The 19,375-nt window shown below is 37.7% G+C and overlaps 3 protein-coding genes across 3 annotated transcripts; all 3 read left to right on the top strand.

Moving 5' to 3' along the window:
• The first annotated feature begins 831 nt into the window (after positions 1 to 831).
• On the top strand, positions 832 to 7,057 carry LOC103031022 (B2 bradykinin receptor). The gene is made up of 2 exons (XM_007257434.3): positions 832 to 935; positions 3,771 to 7,057. The coding sequence occupies exon 2, from the start codon at positions 3,780 to 3,782 to the stop codon at positions 4,824 to 4,826; it is 1,047 nt and encodes a 348-aa protein (XP_007257496.1). The 5' UTR covers positions 832 to 935; positions 3,771 to 3,779; the 3' UTR covers positions 4,827 to 7,057.
• Positions 7,058 to 8,539: 1,482 nt separating this feature from the next.
• LOC103041814 (B2 bradykinin receptor-like) lies at positions 8,540 to 10,848 on the top strand. Its single transcript, XM_007257462.3, has one exon. The coding sequence runs from the start codon at positions 8,749 to 8,751 to the stop codon at positions 9,799 to 9,801; it is 1,053 nt and encodes a 350-aa protein (XP_007257524.2). The 5' UTR covers positions 8,540 to 8,748; the 3' UTR covers positions 9,802 to 10,848.
• An 827-nt stretch (positions 10,849 to 11,675) lies between these two features.
• bdkrb1 (bradykinin receptor B1) lies at positions 11,676 to 18,679 on the top strand. The gene is made up of 2 exons (XM_015607885.3): positions 11,676 to 11,844; positions 13,376 to 18,679. The coding sequence occupies exon 2, from the start codon at positions 13,377 to 13,379 to the stop codon at positions 14,457 to 14,459; it is 1,083 nt and encodes a 360-aa protein (XP_015463371.3). The 5' UTR covers positions 11,676 to 11,844; position 13,376; the 3' UTR covers positions 14,460 to 18,679.
• Positions 18,680 to 19,375: the final 696 nt, after the last annotated feature.

Genomic DNA, 19,375 nt, shown 5'->3' with positions numbered 1-19,375 from the left:
TCTTGGTGCATCCACACACAGATTCATTGGTTGAGCTTGAGGATGCATTTGACTACCAATTAAGACAGGTCTTCACTCCTCTTAATTGGTAGCCAAATAAATCCTCAAGTTAAATATTCAATGAATATAATAAGTGAATTTTATTACAGAACAAAATAGACACAAAAGTGATTTATGTGCCTGACATTTATGTCTATAAAGACAAAACATTAATTTAATTAAAATTAAAATTTAAGTTAATAATTGCAGCTGTCTGGTCTTTACCTCATTCTGTTAGCTACAGGATGTCTTCTGACTGAAGTGTTGTTCTTTATCCTGCCTCCTCATTTTGGCCAGCATCCTTGTTTATAAAATGAAGAGAGCTGATGTGAAAGCATCTGATTTTCCACACTTTAGAGAAACTAATTTGTACAAAATGAAAAGATTCTACCATTTAAGGTCTTCCTTATCTTCCCTTTTTTCATCACACAACAATTTATGTGAACAAGAGCTGAAGCGTCGGTGGATATCTAAACAAACTTTTATGGGGTCATGACCTGAATATACTGATCTAAAACATTATGCACTTAATCTGTCAGAGAACACTAGCAAAAACGCAGAAAGAAACACAGATACTTGCACAGATGTTCTGTGCAGGTTTGACTTTACAGGAAAAAAGCTACAAAAAAACCTAAACAAAACTACTGTTGTTAAAAAAGTCCTTTTTTTTCTTGTTTGATGTGATTTATGGAAAAAAGGGAAGAACTCGAGAAGAGGAGGGAATAGATTGACTCACTTTGGTGTGACATCACATTACGGTTCTTCTTGCCATCTTTTAAAGCAGCCAGGCCATGCGGTGAGCACATTAGAGAGAGCGCAAAGGAAAGTGGCAGGACATCCGTAGGGGAAAACAGCACATCTGGATTTATTTTCATAGAGGTCCTGGCTAGAGCAAGGTACAGTATTCGCATGTCTCATAGCTTTGACAGAAAAACATGTAAATGAAAACTTTAACTTTGAGTCTGATGTTTCAGCTTTTTAGCTGTTTTAGCTTAAAAAAAGAAAAAGACTGTGAATTTAGGTTCTTAGAACAACTCTATACAAGATCTATATTTGTAAAAAGATCCATGAGTGTGCAGAACACTATGAAGATTTAACAAATCTTCACTTGATGTAAGGATTCTTTATCAATTTAAATTACAAAGAATGTATTTTTATGGAACCAAAAATCTTTAAAAATAATTAAAAGAAAGAACTAGAGAAGAACCATTTGAAGGTTTAAAAAGACTTCATTTTATATAAAGGTTCTTTACTAGTTTAAAGGTTCTTTACACCCACATTCTCTATTACAAACATTTTTCAATATGGAACTAAAAGTGGTTATTTTATAGCATTGCTTTAATAACTAATTAAAGCACATTTTGTAATTTGTAATGTTTTTTATACAAATATAAAAGTTAAATACATTAAACAGCATATATATATTAAAATCGAATGTAACCTGAGTAGATTGTTTAAACTTTATTCTCATTCTAGTGCCAATAGAACCTGAATATCAGCTGTAGCAGATTAGATGAATCCTGCTTTCCAGGAGTCAGAGTATCCTATAGCAACATAACAGAAAGAGGAAGGAATCAGAACCATCTGAACAAACAAACACGCAGTACTTTTCATACACATCAATCTGTTCAGAAAGACAGCCAACTATAATCAGTTCAAGTCATGTACAGGCAGTATAAACTGTTCTAATTAATTCCATGTGTACTGAGTTCACTGTTCTGTCTTAACTAAAACATTGTGGAACAAAATTGTAATGTTTGTGGACACCTGCTCTCAATTAATGCACTCAGCTACTTCACGACACACCCATTGCTGTCACACATGGTTCCACTGGAGAGAAGTATTTCCAATAGAATAGGACTTTCTGAAACACAGAACATACACTACGTTGCCAAAGATATTTATTCGTCTGCATTGAGTTTGTTGATGGAGCTGCTCGGCCATGAAAACCCATTCCAAAAAGATCTCTGCACTCTAAAACTGTTCTTGAGCTAATATGAAGGACGGATGAAGCTTGGAGGTCGGTAATGATTGACTCTGCAGATAGTTGGCGACCTCTGTGCACTATGCTCCTAAGTATATGATGACCCTACTCTGGTATTTTAGGTGACCTTTTAAGGACATTTTAAGGATATCACTGACAGTCAATTTTTATAATTATGCCACATTCTCGTCCCGTCCTGTCTGTCTCTGTGTTTTCCTGCCCTCCTGTTTGTTTATTTACCTTTCTCTGTCCATGTCTTCAGTGCTTCCACCTGTGTACATTTGTAGCTCCGCCCCCTCATTACCGGTTCCCAAGTGTTACCTGTTTGCTGTTCCCTCCATGTGTATTTAAGACCCATGTTTTTAGTGTTAGTTTGTTGGTTCTTGTATGTTTTACATCTGTTAGGTTGTAGAGTATTTTTTTGTTTTCAGTATTTGTGAATTCTGTAGTTTTTACAGTTACCCGGTCTGTTTATTCACCTTTTTATATGTTTATGTTGGTTTATTTCTGTTTAATACATTTACGAACTCACATTTGCATCCACTATACACGTCTCCTTGCTCATTCACAACCTAAAAGACCAGGACAAACACAGAGAATGACAGTAGAGACACAGAACAGGACGATAATGTGACAAATTAGTAGTGAAGAAATATCACGACTGACATGTTGCACAGGTGCTGCATCCTATCACAGTAATTCGCTGGAATTCACTGAGCTGCTGAGAGCAACTCATTCATTCATTACTGTCTGTAGAAACACAAAGTAGCAACACAAAAACTATTGGCACCATACTTAATTCCAGGCATAGACTAGAGGGTTATAATCCCACACTCCCCACCGCCAACTGCATTTCAGGAATGATGGCGCTCCATCCAATACAGCTAGTATAAGCGGTCTGGGGGAAGGGGGTGGGCTTACAGATAAGTATCTGAGTCTAACACTACATCAGCTCTTTTTGGTTGCAAATTAGGCAACATGGCAGATTTATATTCGCATATTTATTTTTGTGATCCAATTTTTTATTTCAACAGAGTTTACAAAAATAACAAAAGATATGTCCATTCGCTTCTTCACAACTCTATTACAGAATTAATGATTACTACTAAATAACATCAATAAAATTGATATTAACACTTAACAGTTTGGTAGTCAGTTGAGTAGCACATGCAAAAATGAGATTAAATAGGAAGGAAAGAAAAACACTACTCGAAATTACCATTAAGTTGTGTATTAAAGCCATATAACATATGTCACGTAAAATTCCTAGGTTGTCATCAATTTTAACAATTCCTTTTCAGTTTGAGACCAGGATGTAATTGTTTTCGCTTTAGCCCCATTAATCTAAGCCGTGGTACATTCCAGACAAGCAATATCAATATTGCCATATTTCTATATAACGGAAAGTATTTTAACTCTGCCATCAGTGATTAGCAGAAAGGGGTCTTTTTTGTGCTAAAAATAATTAAGCTCAAAAAAGGGGAATAATTAACTGCTCTGTTGTAAATACATGTAACTTGGCACTCATCCATTTCCTTCCTCCTGCATCCTCCTCCATAACAATTGCCTCTCCATAGACTCAATAACAGTTTCCTCTCCAGAGACAGGGTAATCAGGTTTCTCTAAAGAGCCTAGAAATTACCCGAGAACTGTTGATTAGATAAGAACTGTAAAACATGATATGATAAGGATTTCTAAAGACGCTCAAGAGAAAAGAACACTTATCACTCTTTTCATCTCTTGACAGGAAGTCCAAATGGAGCCAGAAATCACAGGAACCATACCTACATCGATTTTCCCCACCAATCACACCAATGTTAGCGAGTGCCCTGACTCTGAGGCCTGGGCCTGGCTACACACCATGCAGCCGATCTACATGTATGTGATCTGTGTGCTTGGAATCATAGGAAACGTCTTCGTCCTGCTGGTCTTTTGCCTGCATAAGAAGGCCTGCACTGTGGCTGAGATATACCTGGGGAACCTGGCTGCCGCTGACCTCCTCCTGATGTGCTGTCTGCCTTTCTGGGCGATCAACGTGGCCAACGGCTTCGACTGGCAGTTTGGCTCCGTGATGTGCCGCCTGGTCAACACAGGCATCAAAATGAACATGTACTGTAGTGTCTACTTCCTGGTGCTGGTGAGCGCGGACCGGTACATTGCGCTGGTTCACGCCATGTCTCATGGTAGAATGCGGCGACCCTGGTATGCTAAGCTCAGCTGCGTTGCTGTGTGGAGCCTAGGGGTGCTCCTCAGTATCCCAACGCTCAAGTTCAGGACTGTAGAGTACATTTCAGTTTATGACGTAACAGCATGCATACTGGCCTACCCCAGCCCTGAAGCAGAAGTAGCCTTTGACATTCTGCTCATTCTGCTGGGCTTCGTCATTCCTGTGTCCGTCATATCCTACTGCACCTGGAAAATCATAGATGCCCTACGTAAGCAGGTCATAGACAGGTTCAATGCAGTCAATACAGAAAAGAAGGCCACAGTTCTGGTGCTGGTGGTTCTACTGGCTTTCCTGATCTGCTGGGTTCCTTTTCATCTGGTGACAGTTCTGGATCTGATGGTGCGATTCAAAGCATTAGGTGGATGCACACTGCAAAGTCTCCTAGATATCTGTAACCAGATTTTCACATACTTAGCCCTAAGCAACAGTGTCCTCAATCCCATCCTGTATGTTATAGTTGGAAAGAACTTCCGAAAGAAAGTGAAGGTGCTCCTGGAGCAAATCACCCACCAAGGAACTAAACTGGGAGGTTCAACAAGATCACAGCTATCATCAACTCTAAAGACTTTCGCATGACAACCAAAAAATGTGCTATTGAGGCTAACTGAGTTTTTACAAAAGTAAAAAAAAAATGTGGGTTATAATATTCAACCTCCAATCACTCTAAAATTGGACCAGATTATTAAGGGTAATAGTAACTAGTACAGTATGTGAGACAGTAGGAACTATATGTTTGTTCCTTAGTGAACACATCTGTAGCAAGAACTGGCAATAAGCCAGTAGATGCTGGACACAACTCCATGCAAAATAGCACTGACTGTGGCAGCGATCAACCTCAGTACTAATGCCCTCTGAAACCCTTCTCCAACAAGTGACCTTCCACCTCACTCAGTACACTCCAACAACTGCAGCTGCAGGGTTTACCATGATGTTCAATACAAAATCATCAATGATAACAGGTGTTAATGAACAACAAACAATCGAAAAGACAAAAAAAAAAAGTCTTCAGCAAGATCTTCTCTCGAAAGATCTTTGTTACGCTAGTGAAAAGGAAGTATACTTAAGTGCATTAAAAGTATATTCAAATTAGGTAAAGAATATGTGCATTATAAGTGCATTTTCAATTTAATATACATTATGAAAATACGCATTATACATTTATCTCTGTATTTCCATAAAATGTGTTTTTAAGCCATGCTTTAAATTATACATTGTGTTGATAGAAAATATATATAGCGGCATTAAACACTGCTTAAAGTGCACAATTTCATGCTTTTATGTTGTCTTTAAATATAGCCTAATTACAACTCAACTATACTTAAGCTGCCATAAGTTGTTCCAAAATAGTACATTTAGTATGTATTTAAATATATATTTTAATTTAAAAAGTATGTTATTTTCCATGCTAAGTATACTTTTAAAAATATATACTTTATACACTTTTCTTTTACAAGGGTAACTTGAATCTTTATTAACTTATCCCCTGAAAAATGTAGCAGGTCAACCACTCATTTTTTATTTTACAGACACATATATGTATTTATTATTACCCTTGAAAAAAATAATATTTTTATTTCCATTCTCAAATCTGATTGGAGACTTTCAGCAGTTCACAGAAAATGACTAAGCCAGCACTGAGCAATCTAAGCAATTTGACAATCTAAAGGTTTTGTCTGTAATCACAAATTCTAAGTACTTACGTTTTGGGTCTTAAGTACTAGTGAACACAATACTTAGCATTAGAAATATTATGAGAAACTCTAGACCCTAGAATGTGCCTTTTAAATATATTGCTCAGTTCCTCAGCTGAGTGGATGTGTCTGTATAAGTTGTTGGATACTTGTATGTGGGGTTATACATGCTTGTAAATATCATTTCATTTTCATGAGGCAATTTTGTTATGAACTGCCTTCAGTTTATGTAAATGAGGATAAGAATCAGTCATGCCACATATCACAAAAATATTTAAATATGTCAATAATGCCTGTTTATCAAGGTGTTAGTCTGTTACTAGGCCTAAATTTGGTGTTTTATGAATCTGGTCCAGCATGTTCTAAAATACGGGAATTAAAATGTATATATTTATAATATGATCAAAGAGATTAAGACAATAGTTAAAAATAGTTTATTAATGGATTATTATTTCTCTGTAAATAATGTACAACTTTGTGTGTATGTAATATATGCAGCATGATATTTAATAAGTCAATTATATAATAGGGTTCAATTTGTTCTATGCTGAATGTGCTGTAATGATGCACAGGAAATACGCAGATGTCCCAAAGCATCAGTGTATTTTTCCTGTTACTATTCCTGGTTACCTGGGGCTACAAGGATAAGATTAAAGTGTAAATACTGTCAGATTATTTTACAGATACTGTCTTATGTAAGTGGTAAAATCAGACTGGTGTCTAAGGCCCTGTGTAAACAGGATCTAAAATGAAGTTTCCAGACAGCATTATTCACTCAGGGGCACTGAAACGATTTTCCAGAACTTTTAGGAAAGTACTGGGTGGGTCATGCTGCACAATCTGTCGCCGTCTTTCCAGTGGTGACACAAAGCCGGGTTCTTTTTACTGTGGCTTTAGAAAAACAGTCTCCTAAATCATGTGTTTTCCCTAAGCCTGCTGTCTGGCGAGACATGCTGTCAAAGCAGATGGTGGTAAGTTGCACACCCCCATGTGACCGCAAGTTCCGCACTTGGCAATAAACAGGACTTTACCGTTGTCTGTGGGTGGGTACTCAGAACCTGAAAACAACTTGTAATGTATTTCTTTTTCTCTTAGTAAAAGTCTTTTTCTCATAAATCACTGATCTCAGTCTTTTATTAGTAACTGGTAAAACAATAACTGTGCCTGGAAATGCCTGCAGAAATTGAGCCCCCAGGTTATGAAGTTCATATCCCAGCACTGCAGAGAGAGCTGCAGGCCAGTGCAGTTGATGCTGGTTCTAAGGTTTTAAGGAGTCAGTTTTCATGGTTTCAAAGTCCAGACATCCCACCCTGTAAAAACTCATTAAGGGAGGCACCCCTGAAATGAAACAACCCCACCCCACCAACCTAACCACTGCAATATGCAATGGCATAGAAAAGTATGTGAGACCTTTAAAATGTTATGGTTTTCTGCATAAACTTCATTTTTTCCCCCATTTTCTCCCCAATTTACTCAGCCGATTTCCCAACACACTCATTAGGACTCCCCCTATAACTAGTGATGCCCTAACACCGGGAGGGTGAAGACTACCAAATGCCTCCTCTGATACATGAAGTCAGCCACCGCCTCTTTTCAAACTGCTGCCGTTGTAGCATTACCGAATGGCATCACAGTGTGCTCAGAGGAAAGCACAGCGACTCGGTTCTGATACATCAGCTCACAGAAACCTTGTGCTGTGGACATTACTCTTTGGAATGATGTGGCAAGAGAGCGCCATCTACCCACCCAGAGAGAGCAAGGCCAATTGTGCTCTCCTTTGGGGGCTCTGGTAGCTGGAGCCATAAATATAGTGTAGTTTTTCTTTCCAGGATACATTCCTTTATGTGCATACTTAAGATGTATTAATTGTCTTTGCTCAGCATCAGTGTTGAGGGTTATAAGAACCACTAGAAGAAGTTACCACTAATTCTGCTGCTCGGTGTGGCTTTATGTTGGTTAATGTTACAAAGATTAGAATAGATGCACTAATTTTGAATTATTCTGTCAACATTTGTGAGGGTAATAATTGTTAGAATGCAAACTATGTAAAGACTACGATATTACCTGAATAAATATATTTAAGACTAAGCTTTAACTTAAGATAATCAAAAAAAATCATGTTGGTTTAACAAATAAAAATGTATGTGCATACATAATACATCATTTTTATTAAACCTAACCCTATTGTGTGCAACCAATGTACATATTTCTCATATACTGTCAATTTCAACTGTGTAGAATCAGTAAGCCAAGCACTGAATCTATTACTCCCACTGAAACTTTCCCTGAAACAATACAATATACAGCCTTCACAACTGCACGTCCTTCACTACAACACCTGAGTTCTGCAGCAAAGAACAGGCGGTACGCTAATGTAAGATGAGAAAAAAGAAAGGTCATGTGATCCGTGACTTAGCACTGAAACCCTCGTTCATCATGCCACAGGTAAACGTGGAGCATGGCACTTAGAGGTGAGCGGTTATTCCAGTGTGAAGCCAGGCAGATAAAATTGACCATCTGTTGCCACCATTTGATGTTGGTCATAGTTTATTTAAAGAGTTCCTGCAGTACATTAGCAACCACATGCTCTCTTTCGCCTCCCTCTGATAAAGAGAATGTGCTTTGCTCCTTTTCATCCTGCACTTTTGTTTTGGGCTTCATCTGGTGCACATCGCCAAGCTTAAACCATTTCTTTCCGTTCACAGCTGAATAACTTCTATAACTCGATTTTGCAGCTTCACGGAGCCTTGAGATATTCTGTCAGTTCGGTTTGACACATATATCTGTTCCCTGGAACAGCATCTGTGATGATTTTGAACACGACTGCCGGGCCATCCCTGGAGCTGTCTGACAGGGAGCTGCTGGAGTGTAACCATACAGAGGCCTGGGACTGGGTGTACTCCATTCAGCCGGCCTACATGTCTGTCATCTGCTTTCTGGGTGTGTTCAGCAATGCCTTTGTCCTGTCTGTGTTCTGCATCCAGAGAGGGCACTGTTCTGTCGCGGACATCTATCTGGGGAACCTGGCTGCTGCAGATTTGCTCATGGTCTCCTGCCTTCCCTTCTGGGTCATCACGGTCATCCACAAGTTCAACTGGTCATTCGGTGAGCCAATGTGCCAACTGGTCAGCCTTGTAATTGGTATGAATTACTACTGTAGTGTCCTGTTCCTTACGCTGGTTAGCCTGGACCGTTACCTAGTGCTGGTGAGGCCCATGTCGATGGGCAGGCGAAGAGGCGCCAAACAAGCCAAAGCCATCTGTGTAGTAATCTGGCTTGCTGGATTTTTCCTCAGCCTTCCTGCGTTGCTCTTTCGCTCAGTGCGATTTTTCCCTGAATTAGAGGCTGAGGCATGCTACCTGGAATACCCTCATGACGGTTGGAGGGTGCGCTACAACATGACGGTCAATGTGGTGGGCTTTCTGGTCCCAGTGCCCCTGGTATGCTATTGTAGTTATCACATCATCACAGCCCTCGGGGACAAACAAGTCAGGAGGTGCTCATCTGTATCAACAGAAAGAAAGGCTGCAGTCTTGGTGCTCGCTGTCCTGTTCGTTTTTGTTCTCTGCTGGCTGCCTTTTCAGATTTGTATGTTTCTGGACACCCTGTATTACTTTAACATTATCTCTGGTTGCCTCTGGATCAACGGTCTGGACATAGCAACCCAGCTGTCCACCTACCTCGGGTACAGCAACAGCTCTCTCAACCCCTTCCTGTACGTGATAGTAGGTAAACACTTCAGGCAAAGAGCTAAAGGACTTTTCGTGCAGTTTCTGAACTTTGGAAGTCAAGGAGTCTCTCCTGCTTACAAAATCTCAAAAAACTCAAGTCTCAGAAACACAGAGTCCACCAGGCTGTGAGCTGATGTTGACGGAGTTGCAGCGATTCCACAGTGCCCTCTTCTGTAAGGTGATTGTAATGACTAGTAAACTGATCCAGGCCTCTTACTGACTGTCTTTTTTTTTGCACTAAATTTTTGAATTAATTAGGAATGCAACAAATATTTGACAACTAAAATATATTACACAGAAAATGGCAAAAAAAAAAGACTTCTGGTGTCATATTGTGCTTTGTTATTGTGCCTGCTGGGATGTTAAAACAATTCAGAGTGGAATAAATAGTTTGGAAAAAGCATAACAACAGTTATTTGCTGTGTAACCGAGAGAAGAAGAGCAAAATAAAGTGTGGCTGCTATTTTCCCTCATTGGGTCTGAGTGCTTTTTATTTTATTAATAATAAAGTATTAGGCGAACCCTAATAAGCTTGGTTACACTGGTGGCAGCGGTGGGATAATAATTTGTTATGGGTTTCTGTAGTTACTACTATTTGGTGTTCTAATAATGTTGTTGGCTATATTTGTTGTGTTTATTTTGAGGTCATAGCTGTCACAGTTGCAGTTAATAAACGGGGACGTTGAAAAATGAAAGGGCGGGACATATGTAACCGAATATATAAGGAATATTGAGTTATGGAATGTGTATGTACACTGAATGTCCTGCTGGGGTAGCCGTAGGGCAGAGAGAAAAAAAAGAGAGAAGAAGAGCAAAATAAAGTGTGGCTGCTATTTTCCCTCATTGGGTCTGAGTGCGTTTTATTTTATTAATTATAAAGTATTAGGCGAACCCTAATAAGCTCGGTTACAGCTGTATGTCAAGCAACAAGAATGAAAAGTGCTATTATGTTTTGTTGGAGGGGCTTACAGCTTGATATGTCATTGTATATTTAAAAAAATAATAAACTTTTCCATTACTCTTTACACCTAGTCTTAGCTTCAAAATCTTTTTGCAATATTATTTTTTTATGGATGGAAAACACATTAATCTATAGAGCAGAAAACTCTGATCTGGTTTAAATTGTAAAACTTAAAACATGCCTTTTTCATCATCATGGAAATGAATGAGATTCCAATTTCTTCAAAAAAACAATCCCCTTTAAAAAAACTCTTTTTGACTTTTTTGCAATACTGTTGCCTGTTTTTATTTATTTAACTGTAAGAACAACTGTTTAGCCTTTTAATGGTCAAAAAAGTAATACATTATTAAAATAATATGTTCTGATTCTGTTTAAAGCAATGGTTACTATTATCATGTGCATTTATTATTGTAAAATTGCTGTTATTGTTGTTATTGCTACTGATTTACAGTATGAAAGCCTATACTGTGTAGTTTTTACACTACACCAACATGTAGACACAATTTATTGCAGCTATTTATACAGACATTACACATATGCTGCTCTGTTACGATTTTTTTTTCCAAGTGAGTTGTTGCTCTGTAAGCTTACCAATAAAAACTGAGCCTAGTCAATTTTCCTCCCTCTTCTTTTACCACCTCATTTTTAACTTCTTTTTTTACTTCTTTTCACATAAAGTAGTCCCTCCTATGATAAGATCTTCACAATGCTGTTACACTGCTAGTAATTTACTATCTTCTTTGGCTGTTTATGGAATAAAACATTCCAAAAATGCTTTGCTTTCATTAGTCTTACTGTGTGAGCTGTGATCTCACTGTGTGATGTATTTATAGCACTGTTTCAGAGACTGATCTCTATAAAGTTATCAAATGTAATCAAATCCTTGTGTAGATCCACCAAAAGCTTTTCCTGCACTTCTCATGTGTATCCTACTACGCAAGTCTCCTGCGTAATTTGATGGAGATGGTGCAAAGCCTTGACTATAAACAAGATAGCACTTGAGACTTGTAGGAGTGGAGGAATGTAGCTTTGTACACATTGCTGCTGGTCCTCCACTTCTTCTCGGCTCACTCAGATAGAGGGGGCTTTATAGGGAGTGAAATCTGGAGGACACAATACGATACGCTCTATCTTGGAGGTGTAGATTTTTGTGGATAACATTAGAAGAATTTAAAAGCTGTCCAGAGGTTCCAGAATAAAACATATTTAAGGTAAGGTAGGCACTTTTTACTTTTTGTTACTTAAGAAGAAAGATATGGCAAATACTACTGATGATTAGACTGTTGAGGATTATATTGCTGATAATAGAGCAAAGTGCATGCATACAGTATAGCGTTTTATTTTACAATGTAATATATTTAACACTATAACACTAACCAGTAAGCATTCAATTACACTTATAGTCAAAAGAATAGTTGCACCCATTAGGAATGAACTGACAGGAAAGAAACTTGATAGGTAGTCATGCCAGACTGTTGTAAACTTATTCAAAATAGCTGCAGATCATCTTCAAAGATAAGTGGAAACAACAGAATATTCTATGTGTGATGGCACCATTCACAGAATCAGTATCTGTTTGAACAGTTTGCTATCACACGTCACACATCTAGAAAACCTGGCGTAATGGAGCGGAATGCAATTTCTTACAATGCCAGATTATATTTGACCTTTATTACAGACACAAGAGCTTGCTAAAAATACACACATACTATGCTACAGTCAGACAGACTTATTTCCAATTGAAAGTGTCTGGGATGAGACTGAATGCCCTGTCTACTCTCCCCTAATACTGCAAAATCTGCAGAACTGCCTAAATATTTAAGCCATATGTGATGGATTATCGCAGGACACCATTAGGAACCTCTAGAACTCCATGCTGTGACAATCGGCATACTTCTGTATGTGTATCTTAATATACAGTATACAGTATTGTGCAAATGTTTTAGGCACCTGTGGGAATTTTAAGTAAAGAGAAAGCTTCTTATCTGGGCAGTAAGTGTTTATTAGCTCAGTAAAACACTAACATTACAATAAAGACAAACAACAAATTAACAAAAAGCAGTGCTTTAACATCTCTGTTTTCCTTAACACATCTCCTAATCTCCCCTCATCCAGGTTTAGTAGTGTTACTTCTAGTTCTCAACATATCAACACCTGATTTGGTAAATTAAATCTTACTGATGTTAAATCAGGTGAGTTGCTGATGGAACTGAACATGCACATGCTGGCTGAGGGCATTCAGGAGAAATGTGGAACTAAACTTTGTTCTCTAGCTTGGCTCAGGATACAGCTACTTACCTAAAAATGAGAAATGCTTGTTACTAGAAATGCTTGTTACAAATGCTTGTTACTATATTTTATCCTTTTATACTTTTGTAACTTTGTGTATTATACATATCTACTTTTTACTGTATTTATGTTTATTTGCATCTGTTTAAATCATATGTGGTGCTTTTTTTCAGGCAAAAACACTCTTGCTGAGGTAAATTAATTCATGTAATTTGCTTAGGTGCCTAAAACTTTTGCACAGTACTCTATAACCAAACAATTGCCCATATCAGTCTCAATTTATTATCATTTATTTATTATTATTTTCCTTCCGTATAGTTCTGACTCTTCCTTCTGGGTGGAACTATTTTTACAATAATTTATTTGTAGTTTAGTGAAAGACTCATCATCAGTGTTATGTAACAGCTTAAGAATGTGATATCAATTTTAAAAATTGATTTTATCTCTTCAAAGGATGGATCAAACAGAGCTTGTGACTGTGGCCAGTCTGACAACCCATTTGGATAATATTACAAATTCTGCATCCTCTTCATTGATGATGTTCAACTCATCTGACTGGAAATTAGTTCATGCCATCGTGCCTCCGTACATCTTTGTGCTGTGTTTGACTGGAATTCTCGGGAATGCGTTTGTTCTGTTAGTGTTCTTCCTACAGAGGACCCACTGGACTGTACCTGAGATCTACTTGGGCAACCTGGCTTTAGCTGATCTAATTCTGCTATCTAGTCTGCCATTCTGGGCCATGAACATCCTCAACTACTTCAACTGGCCTTATGGGGAGTTTCTATGTAAGGTGGTGAATGTGGCCATCGTGGTTAACATGTATGCTAGCATTTACATGCTGGTGATGGTGAACATCGACCGCTACCTTGCGCTGGTGCTGACGATGAAAGCAAGGTGGCTGAGAAGGAGACGCAATGCAAAAATCATTACCTTTTGGCTCTGGATTCTCGGAGTGGCCATGGGCATACCTACTCTAACTTACCGGACAGTGAAGACTACCCCCGAATTGCCATACCCGGCCTGCCTTATCGAATACCCTGAAGACTCCCACAGATTAGCTCACAGCCTTCAGCTGAACATACTGGGCTTTGCTCTGCCTCTTCTGGCTATAGTCTTCTGTAGCTACAATATCCTCCATGCCCTGTGGAAAAGAATGGAAAATCTGAACATGCACAACGGAAATGACCGGAAGGCCACACTGCTGGTGTGCGCCGTGACCCTGCTCTTCTTCGTTTGTTGGGGTCCGTTCCAGATCGTTACCTTCCTGGATATGCTCTGTGATCTCCACTTCTTGGACAAGAAGTGGTACCACACCTTGGACATTGCACACCAGTTTTCCACCTACTTTGCCTTTCTGAACAGCTGCTTTAACCCCCTGCTGTATGTATGCACAGGCCACTACTTCAGGAGGAAAGTCAGTGATATATACAAGAGGAGGAGAAGCTCGGTTGCATCTGTGATCACCACCCTGCAGCGTTCGGCTGTGTCAACCTACACCCAAAGGACTGATCAAATCAAACCAGTCGTACTGTAGGATCAGTTCTAGAGCATATTTTAGTGTACTATTGCTATATATGGATGTGGAAGGTTCATATTTTTGGATCTTAATGTGTATAATATTAACAGTATCCAAAACAGAAATAGTGGCCAACGAATAGCAACTTGTGTGGTTTGGACATATGCATGTGAAGGGATATTTGGGAACAATATAAACAGTTACGCGACTCTGCAGTTCACGCACTGTCTGCAGCTCATTCTTCACACTCGTCCTGTTCAGTGTCAAGCCCTTGTACATACTGTGTATTACTCAGCCCGTGTAAGCTGAGAAGGCTGAATAAATATTTTAATATGATTAAGATATTATATTAAAAAACTACTCACACAGAAGAGAAGTGTATACAAAAAAGTGTGACAGGACAGAAGTATTGGAACACACGCTTATTCCTTGTTTATTCAATGGTAAAAAAAAAATTACCTGCTTCTTTGTTAGAATAGTAACTGTTCCTACTGTCCATTAAAGGCTTTCTACTTGATTTTTGAGCATTGCTGTGAGGATGCTCATCCCAAAAGAGTTTTATGTGACACCATCGTTCCAGAGAACACAGTTTCACTGCAGAGCTCAATTCTTGGGCCTTTATACTCCTTTAGCCAGTGGCGCCAATAGGTTCATTTTTTTAGTAGATTTTTTTTTTTGAGTAATAAAGATGTGATTCTATTGGATATGCTTCTCTAAAGGCACTATATAACCTCTGTGTGTGTGCATTAACATATCTGAATTTGCTATCCATGCACCTTAAAAGTATCTGAAAGTTGATTTTTTTTAAAGGGGTGTCCACAAACATATATAAAGTAAATGTGTTTCATATTTTGGTTGTTTTTTTAATACACTTAAAAGTGTAATGACTAACAGCAAAGTAGTACAGGAGAGCTATAACCACCTGAATGGAAAATAAATCCAATAAATAAACTAGGACCTAATATGACAGTTGTAAAATATTCATTTGAGTACCCACCTGAGTAGAAGTGAAAGTGTTATCAGGAAAGTACAGATCTATTAAAAAGTACCTTACATAAACGGACCTGAGAAAATTTAATGATCGAATGATTAGACTGAAAAAGTACTTTCTATGCTCCCTATAAAAAGGTCCTCAGAGGCTAGTTTTTGGTAGAGCAGCTCTTGGTGAGAGATTGTTCACTGCTAGACATGTTTCTATGACGGGCTTGAAGATATTTTCCCTATTTGACTTCTTTAGCCAGTTGCACCAATAGGGGAATATTCCCTTGGCTACGTAAAACAAGATGGACTTTTCAACAAACTGCTCGCCACATAGGCTGACCATCAGTTAGCCACCAAATCCTTTGTTTGCGTGAATTCCAAAAGGGGTAACACTTTATAATACTGTTCCATAGTTAATAGGTAACTAAGCAGGAACTAAGCAGTAAACAAATGAATAGTGCTGCATTAACACCTAAATCTCTTCTATTAACTACCAGGGAGTACTGAATAATTACTCAGTTGATAGTACTGAACTAATGATTATAGTAGTTCACTATTAACTCCACAATAATTACTGAGACTTACATATCTCCCAGAGAACTACTTACTAATTATGTCTCCTTTATAATAACTATTCATTAATTACTGCTCAAATCAACATTAATTACTGAAAACCGTTACATCCCACCTGGGGAACTATAGATCTAAATCAGGCATATTTGAGTTAAATGCATATTAATTGAAGGCATATTTGAATTAAGCAAGTGACACCATTTGTAGTAGTGGTAACCTTAATTACCTTATTATCCTCAGTTCCTTCCAAATATTAGCAACATATAGTAAAATACTACAGTGTGTATTACTCTGCTTAACCATCAATTTTTGGAAGAAAAAAACAACATTATAACGTAATATTATTGCATAGAAGACATTGATGAAAGTTCTCCAGAAGGCATCTAAGACTCTAAGAATGACTGTAAGACTGTAATAATGTAACAATCATTGCTTTAATACTAGGTATCAGCCTTATAAAAGTGCATCTTCAGCGTTTGCAGTCTCACAGAGATTTATTAACTGCGCATTATTAGGGTAATTACGGTAATTTCACAGCGGACCCAGTTCTCCTGGTCCTTTGTGTAAATTCTCTGCTGTGCTGCTGCTGCTGCTGCTGCTGCTGGAGGAGGATTAAGAGAGACTCTGCTGCTTTCATATTTCTGTATTTGATTGAAAATAAACTAGTAATCAAGATATTGAGATCTTTTCCAGCTTATTTTACCCCCGGATCAGAAGAGGACTCTTTGTGGGTTGTTAACCAGCTTTAGGATGTGTGTTAGCTAGCTAAGTTAGCTAAGTTGTGTGTGTAGTTAGCGTTAGCCAGCTAAGTTACCTAGGTTATGTGTGTGTTAGTTAACTGGCTAAGTTAACTAGGTTATGTGTGTGTTAGTTAACTGGCTAAGTTAACTAGGTTATGTGTGTGTTAGTTAACTGGCTAAGTTAGCTAGGTTATGTGTGTGTTAGTTAACTGGCTAAGTTAACTAGGTTATGTGTGTGTTAGTTAGCTAGTTTAAATGTGTGTTAGTTAGCTAGGTTATGTGTGTTCGTTTGCTAGCTAAGTTAACTTTTATGTGTGGGTTAGTTAGCTAGGTTATGTGTGTGTTAGTTAACTGGCTAAGTTAGCTAGGTTATGTGTGTTAGTTTGCTAGCTAAGTTAACTTTTATGTGTGGGTTAGTTAGCTAGGTTATGTGGGTTAGTTAACTGGCTAAGTTAACTAGGTTATGTGTGTGTTAGTCAGCTAGTTTAAATGTGTGTTAGTTAGCTAGGTTATGTGTGTTCGTTTGCTAGCTAAGTTAACTTTTATGTGTGGGTTAGTTAGCTTGGTTATATGTGTGTTAGCAAGTTAAATGCGTGTGTGTTAGTTAGCTAGGTTAAATGTGTGTTAGTTAGCAAGCTAAGTTAGCTAGGGGAAATGTGTGTGTTTTAGCTAGGTTAATCGTGTTAGCTAGTTTAAATGTGTGTGTTAGTTAACTAGGTTAAATGTGTGTGTGTGTTAGTTAGCTAGGTTAAATGTGTGTTATTAGTATTATTATTATTATTATTATTATTATTATTATTAATGTATATTTCCCTTTACAATACTGTGACATGTTCTGCAGTAACTCCTAAAGAAGAACACAGTAACTCCTCAGTAATTAGTAATTAGTTAACATGTTTCTCACTTTATAATACTGTGGTATGATTAGTAATGGGTTACCATGTGGTGCTGTTAACTCCCGAAAAAAGAAGACAGGGACCCCTTATTAATTATCTATGAAGAACACAGGGAAGCCTAGTCCGTTATCTAACACAAATATTTATTCATTTAAACATGATTCCCCCAGAATAAGGATGTAGGACACAGCCTACAGTAAAGCTGTATGTGAGCCATCACTTCTACTGAGCACATGTCCAGGAGGACTGAAGAAGAGCACAGGTTTAGAATAAACACCTGTAACCCACTGACAGAACATTACAAAAATGGGGGTTAAGCAGACTACTGCACATTTCAGTGTGTCTAACATTTGGAAGATATTGAGCATACTAAGGTAAGTAAGGTTAATATATGATAAGTGGTGTCACTGACTTTAATATCACCACTGATAGAATAACCTGCAGCAGCAGATAAACACACTGATAGAGGCTAGCGGTCCGGCGCTGTGGAATTACCGTAATTACCCTAATAATGGGCACTAAAAGTCTGTGAGACTGCAAGGCTGAAGATGAACGTTTATAAGGTTGGTGCTGAAAATTAAAGCAGTGACCGTTAAAACAAAATTGAGTATAGTCAGTCTTAGAGTCTTCTGGAGAACATAAATAATGTCTACTATGTAATAATATTACGTTATTTTTGTATTATTTTTTTCTTTTAAAAATGTGGTTTAAGCAGATTACGACACACTGTAGTATTTTACTATATGTTGCTAATATTTGGAAGATAATGATGATAATAAGGTAATTAAGGTTACTGCTACTACAAATGGTGTCACTCAAATATGCCTTTAATATCACCACTGATAGAATAATTGTTTGTGTAGACTGATTTAGATCCATAGTTCCCCAGGTGGCATGTAAGGGTTTTCAGTAGTTGATTTGAGCAGTAATTTATAAGTAGTTATTATAAAGAAGACATCATTAGTAAGTAGTTCTCTGGGAGATATGTAAGTCTCAGTAATTATTGTGAAGTTAATAGTGAACTACTATAATCATTAGTTCAGTACTATCTACTGAGTAATTATTCAGTACTCCCTGGTAGTTAATAGAAGAGATTTAGGTGTTAATGCAGCAATATTAATTAGTTACTGCTTAGTTACTGCTTAGTTACCTATTAACTATGAAACAGTATTATAAAGTGTTACCCCAAAAGGGCATTTTTTAGCATTGAACATTTAGGTGACCAGCTAGGATGCCAGCTTTGATAACCTACGAGTGTACACAATCTATTTGTGGCCAAATGTGTGGCTGTACCTAGGCTAGAGAAGGCCCAACAGGGTACTAGAGCTTGATATTGTAATCACTTACATTCATAATCACTATATTCACACAGATAAAGTTTCATTCCATTCATTTTCATTCCAAAAACTCTCTCTTGGTGCCTTCTTTTTTTTTTGTCAATTATTTTTTTTTGTATATTGTTACTGACCACATTTAATGTGTTTTAAGGGAGTGTTGAAAAATGTTAACATTAACACTTAACACTTGTGTATTTGTTGTTTTGAAATGTTAAGAAGCAATATAGTTTATTTTATCTGCTATTTCTGTAATAAGAAATCAAGTGTCATAACTCAATAAATGCATTCATATAACCAGCATGTAAACTCTGTTTGTTTTAAGAATTGTTAAGAATTTATAATATTCATGGACTAGTTGTCTAGTGTTGCCATGCCGTATGATGTTTTTTCTATAAACAGCATTTGTG

This window comes from Astyanax mexicanus, chromosome 14, assembly GCF_023375975.1.
Source record: "Astyanax mexicanus isolate ESR-SI-001 chromosome 14, AstMex3_surface, whole genome shotgun sequence".
Lineage (NCBI taxonomy): Eukaryota > Metazoa > Chordata > Actinopteri > Characiformes > Acestrorhamphidae > Astyanax > Astyanax mexicanus.
The sequence above is the reverse complement of the archived record's forward strand: the minus strand, read 5'-3'. Positions and strand labels throughout refer to the sequence as shown.

Coding starts and splice junctions, on each gene's coding strand:
- LOC103031022 (XM_007257434.3), top strand. CDS start 3,780: ATGGAGCCAGAAATCACAGGAACCATACCTACATCGATTTTCCCCACC.
- LOC103041814 (XM_007257462.3), top strand. CDS start 8,749: ATGATTTTGAACACGACTGCCGGGCCATCCCTGGAGCTGTCTGACAGG.
- bdkrb1 (XM_015607885.3), top strand. CDS start 13,377: ATGGATCAAACAGAGCTTGTGACTGTGGCCAGTCTGACAACCCATTTG.